At 41.9% G+C, this 6,251-nt stretch overlaps 1 protein-coding gene across 1 annotated transcript; it reads right to left on the reverse strand.

Moving 5' to 3' along the window:
- Positions 1-2,176: 2,176 nt before the first annotated feature.
- Positions 2,177-2,884, reverse strand: LOC121305408 (E3 ubiquitin/ISG15 ligase TRIM25-like). The gene has a single exon (XM_041237063.1). It carries the CDS (start codon positions 2,816-2,818, stop codon positions 2,225-2,227), a length of 594 nt encoding a protein of 197 aa, XP_041092997.1. The 5' UTR covers positions 2,819-2,884; the 3' UTR covers positions 2,177-2,224.
- Positions 2,885-6,251: the final 3,367 nt, after the last annotated feature.

The following is a 6,251-nucleotide window of genomic DNA, read 5'->3' on the forward strand; positions in this document are numbered from 1 at the left end:
ACCCAAGTTTTTGTATTTCTTTACATTTCTAATTCTACGTAGAAATGATTGTGAACTTTTAAAAGCACAGATTCCTTCAAACTGTTAATAACATCACACGTGCCCCTGACTCGCGAGGTCATTGCAGTGCGACTCCAGCACCAATCACGAAGTCGGGGTCTGTTTGACCGCGTTGCCGTAGCAACCAGGTGCACGACACTGGTAAAAGCATGAATTCACAGTGTGGAGTACTGAAGGAAAATAAAAGGCCTATTTTCGACGTTAAATCGCAAGAAGCAAGAACCTGAAAGCAGCTTTTATTTGTGTTCATTCGTTAATACCCACCTTGCTGCAGCACCCATTCCAAACACACTCATCTTTCAGGTCCCAAAATACTTGACTGAAAACTGCCTATAGACGGAACTCCCAACCACTATATCTCCCATGTAAACCATTTAACATGTTTTAATTAGACAGAACATAAATGTACTTACATATATTCACAATGAATGTACTTTAAAAAGTCAAACAGGTAGTGTCACCACACCAGGGAGAACACAGTATTCCATTTGAAGCAATTACAAAATACAATGAAAGCCAGTCAGTTACTTACCATTGCCTAGTTACTATCCCCTCGTCTCTGCTCCACCTTACACAGGATAAAGAGTCGGGGCTTGCAGTTATATAGTCATGACACTCCAGAAAATCGCACATATCTCTTCAAAGGACAGCAATTTTAAGCTATTTGTCAGCATTCGGCCAGCTGTCTTAATCCTGTTCACTCGAGCCTTTCTACTGAACTAAACTCTTAAAAGTGTGTGCAGATTTGTTTTGAGATGTTGCCCGCCGCACTGCTGCTAACTTACTTTAAAAATGCACATTAAAATAAACACCTGGGACTTTCAACAGACTATCAACAGACCCGCGCCAACTGCCTTGCAAGCTGTCTCTCAAATGTGGCTCGCACATGATTCGTTGTGTGAGAGGAAGATCCGACCCAAATATTGCATCACAATTACTACTTTGATTTGATTGGCTAAAGCCTGTGGCATTTAAAAAAATAGCCTATTTTTACGCCACTGGAATGAGTGTGTGTGTGTGTAGAACAGTAAGTCTGTGCTTGTTTACTGAAAGACACACTTCTCTGCCTCAGCTTGTCAGCTGATCTTGGTGTCGAGTCTGGTGAGTGGTGATGTCAGCGTTTTGTTCACAAAGCTTCAGGCTATAGCAGGTGACTGTGTGTCTTATCTATCAGCACACCTTTTTACACAAGATGGTCAAATATACAATTGTGTATAGCATAGGCTTTTCTGTATATATTTGTGTTATAATTACGGTGCAGAAGCTCCAGCATATCTCCACCCAAAAGAAGAACACCCCCCCCCCCCACCCCCACAGCAGCTCTCTCACATGAGAAGTGAAACACAGAAGCAGAGCCTGACGAACAAGCAGCTCAGCCTAAATGTGCTCCTGCAAGCCCCCCTGGCACTCCGCTGCACACAGGCAGCACTTACACACTGTGCTTATTTCCCTGTTTGTGCTGCTTTTGTAAATATTTTCATTCTTTGCTTTCCGCTCAATCTATTCAGAATGTACTCAGTGTTCATTTCATGTTCAGGTTTCATTCAGCAGTGTTAGATTGTAGCAATGTTGATTGTTTTAATAAACAATAAATGAAGATTGTTTCTAAAGTGTTTTTGTGTGTTTTTTGTCTCCTACACCAAAGAGGGTGAGGGTGTGATTGTTGAGTGTTGTTTTCCATGCAAGCCCAGTTTGTTCCCTTTCATTTGATGGGAGACACTTGCATGCCACCCCTACAGTTATGGAGCTGTGCGCACAAATCTGAAAACAGTGGAAACAAGCCAAAATTGGCCAGGACCTTAAAGAGTTTTAAAATAGGTGCTTGGCTTTGCTGGGAACTTCATGTTTCCACAGTTTAACCAATGAAACTATAACATCTTAAACAATGAAACAGACATATGATTTAATAAAATAACCAAATATACAAAATACTAGCAATATAAATTATACTATTTTTACACTCAGTTCCAATCTACCACAAACTACCCATCTCAGCTTGAAATACATTTGAATCCATAATAAAAAAAAAAAAACTACAGCTCTTTAAATAGCTCTTAATATACAATTCAAATCTGATCTAATGTGAAACTGTATAACCTAGTAAACAGACATGTTAAATATCCCTGGGAATTCTTATCTTCTAGCATAGCTACAAGGAAATGGTTCAAACCGTTACCTGTTTCCCAGTCCTTTCTTTCTTAGCTGAGACTGTATCATGACTCTTGTGTTCATCTTGTGTACACAACATGCAAATACACGTCTGATCGGTTCTGCAGAAGACCTCCAAAACCTTTTGGTGTTCAGCACAAAGCTTCTGCTCCAGATTTCCAGTTGCATTGACCAGCTTGTGCCTCTTGAAAGCAGCCCCCTCATAGTGTGGCTTGACGTGTGTTTCACAGTAAGAGGCCAGGCACGTCAAACAGGATTTCACAGCTTTGAACTTTCTCCCAGTGCAGAAATCACACGGCACATCTCCAGATCCAGCATAACTTTGAGCAGGAGGAGGACTGAATCCTGTCTTCTTTAATTTCTCCACAACTTCAGCCAGCATGGTGTTTCTGCTCAGATCAGGCCTTGGGGTAAAGGTCTCTCTGCACTGGGGGCAGCTGTAGACACCTGGATGATCAGTCTGATCCCAGCAGTTCTTAATACACCCCACACAGTAACTGTGTCCACATGGAATAGTGACTGGGTCCTTCAGTAAATCCAGACACACTGAACAACTAAACTGATCTTCTGACCACAAGTTTGAAGCCATTCTTGCTGCAGCGAGACAGAGAGACTGACGATTTCACAAGAAACGAAACTTCACTGTGCTGATTTCCTGGAATTGTGTACAGCTCTAAGAGGTGGGGTTTTGGACTGAGGCCAGGGTTAGACAAGCAGGCTGAGCAGAGATTGCTGAATCAGTGTGAGAGGGGCAGAGAGGAGAGAGTTGTGAGTGGGACTGTCACAGTAACCCTTCATCTCTCTTTATTCCATCAAGCCTCTTGTTAAATAATGAAGGATTGATTCAGCAACATCATATGATAGCATTTATAAATCCCCCATCAGACTTGATGCAGTGAGACAGAGAGACTGATGATTTCACAACAAGCTAAACTTACCTGTCTTTATGATTTCCTGGAGTTACCAAGATATTGATGATGCAGTTGAATGACCCAGGAAGCACAGGTAGTGAAGAGGCTCCCAGCACAGGAAGTCATTGAAAACTCGTGTTTTCCCCGTGTTGCTTAAAAATATTCTGTTTGAAAATCAAGCAATGGAAATGTGAGAAGGAACAGGAACACTGTACCTGGAATGACAGAGCACTGAAGAGAAGATGAAGATGAAATTATTGAATTGCTTTTGTAAATTCAGGGATCTCAATATATTTAGGGGTTATTTAGTTGTTTGTCATTTCTACTAAACGGATAACATTGTGAGGTACCGCTGCTCATATGAGACAGCTTGCTCATTAAAATCTGAAGAGGGGACACACATCTATTCAGAGATATCAAGATACTCAGTAAGAACAGAGTCTGGACAGTGGGGTGAAATGCACACACATTCCCCTGTCTCTGTGCATTTACTCATCTGCCCCAATACGTGTTGGAGGGGCGTTTCTACTGAAAGATAGCCAAGCAGACAGATCAAAGGTTCTCCACATGTCTGCATGCATAGACAGTTTGCTTGCTTGTTAATATTTCTGATTCCCTGTTTTATCAGTTTATTACAGGTTCAGTCAGTCAAGAGTCCATTGCAGAGATACTGGAGGCTGTGCATGTTTGGAAAGGACCCTTATTTATTGTGATTGCTGGTTAATGTTTATGGTGAAGTTTCTGCACCCCTATCTGTTGTATTTTGTGTTATTGCTTATTTTGCAAGGCTGTCCTGATAAAGTCAGCTAAGCTGATTCATGGCCCTTGTTTGAGTTGGAGTGCCCAAGGTACAGGACCTGTCTGTACGAGGTGAGGGTGCAGCAGCTGAGCAAAGAGGACTTTGCACTCTGTTTACTTTCTGAGCACTGGAATGGGACTTCGCATATCTTTCTATTTCCTTGTCGTTCCTTGCATCCTCGGTGAGGCAAACCAAGCAAAATAAACGATATGGTTGCAAACATTTCCACCGTTTGCTTTCATTGAAGTGTTTCTCACTGATTTGTTCTTCAAGCCGGATCCCTTTAAACGTGTCTGAACCGAGACATTCCAATCCTCTCATTACAGAACAGCATTCTCTTCTCTTTTGTGTTTCCAGACTTGGCAGGACTTGGTTTGCTCTCCCCACTCACTTCACTGCTGTGTTACAGGTAATAGGACCCCAGACCCCAGTGCAAGACTCCAGAGGGGTCCTAGAACAGGAGGAAAGAAAGTGAAGAGAGAGAGGAAACAAAGCACAGCTCTGTGCTACAATAACAAGGGGACACAGTACCAGCATGTACTTGAGCTGCTGTGCCCAATGGAAAGTTTCCATTGCTCAATCAAATGATTCATATAATCTGAAGTGACACAATGAAGACTTTGGGCACCTGTTGCAACTGGAGAGTATTATTACTAACCCTATAACCTGTGACACAGGAAGGAAGTCAGGGGGGAGAGGAAACAAAGTAACATTCTGGGCAGGATAAAAACTCAGAGTGAAAATAAAGAAGACTGGAAAACTGAAAGAAATAACCAGAGAGTGTTCTAGGCCTGCCGTGTCACAACAACATGGGAATCTGACATCAGTTAAATTATTCATAATCTCTAAGAGAAACCCCTGTAGTGCAGTGATACAGTGTAGAGCTGGGGAGTGTTTGTATATCTGCAGCTTCAGCACACAGAGCTGTCAAATCCCAAGCACACTGATGAGACTGTGCAACAGGCAGTGCTGTGTGATGCTCTGTGTTACGGATTCTGTCTCCTGTCGGTGAGATGAGAGGAGGGTAAAAGCTCTAACCATGATGGAACCAGGACCACAGATCTGACACACTTTGATAGAGGGCTGATAAGAGGTGCTTGGTTGGCAGGTGCTTCCATTTTCAAGAAGTCATAAATTACTACTGAGGCTTTTTCACGAGGAGCAGTCCCTAAAGTGATGTGACTCTCTCTATGTAAGGGCCATTCTGACTTTACTGCAGATTTCCACCCCCAACATAAGCTGAAGGAATTAGAGGCTGGTAATCATTGAGGAATGGTCCCGTATCCCTCCAGCACAATTTAAAAAGCACCTTGCAGAATCGCTAGCTGCCACGTCCAATCAGTGCCGTGCTGGCTGCCCATGGAGGCCCTACACCACATTGACACTGCTATGGCAGGTGTTGCTATTGTTTGTACAAATAATGAAAAACCTTTTTTCAATATGCAGATTAATTTAAAATACAAAATAAATGACCCAGCCAATGAAGTGTCAATCATTTGTGTTTCATGTGATTTGTGCTGATTTGTTTACAGCTAATATACAGTTTTATATTTTCATTTATAGCAGATTTCTTATATCATCTATTCAGTATTTATAACACATTATACATGCTGTTACTACCATGTGTTTAATTAGAATTAAAATGACTGTTTCTGTTTTTTAATTACTTTAAATTGCGCTGGGCTACAGTTTTCTTTTTTCTGCTGGCTGCGTTTCACAGCTGTGAATTGGGGTAAAACGTTAAGAAGAGCAGTGTGTTCATGAGCAGTGAGATATACTCCCCTTCCCTTTAGACCTCTCTCCCTCTCTCTTTCTCAAGCACTTAGCCTGGGTAGACTGGCTGCATGGGGCTCTCATGGGTTTTAAATGGGATGTTTTAGACTCTTTTAGGGGCTGTTAGCTTGACTAACCATCTGGAAGTGTCTGATAGCTTGATCCCAGAGTCGAGAAGCAACTGAAATCATTTGAACCCGAGCTCGCGCTCTGAAGACAACAGCGCCTCACGGGCTCATGCCAGCTGGGCTCGCTGAAGATGTGAAAAACCTGCTTTTATTTCCTCCCACAATATTGTACTGGACTGTTTAGTTAAAGCAACACTGTGTGCTCATTGCTATAGTAGAATATCTTTTATGAGTGTTTAACATTTTCTCCAAAGCTTTTTTGTGCTCTTCACGTTTCCAGAGAGCAGCTGCTGTTGACAGTCCACCTAGTTTATGTTCATTTCAGAAGTAGGTGCAGAACAAAACATTTATTGAAAATTAAAAGTTTACAAAATATTTAAAGAAAAAGTACAGGGAAAAAAGGTTTGCATT

Source organism: Polyodon spathula, chromosome 43 (assembly GCF_017654505.1).
Source record: "Polyodon spathula isolate WHYD16114869_AA chromosome 43, ASM1765450v1, whole genome shotgun sequence".
NCBI classification, from domain to species: domain Eukaryota; kingdom Metazoa; phylum Chordata; class Actinopteri; order Acipenseriformes; family Polyodontidae; genus Polyodon; species Polyodon spathula.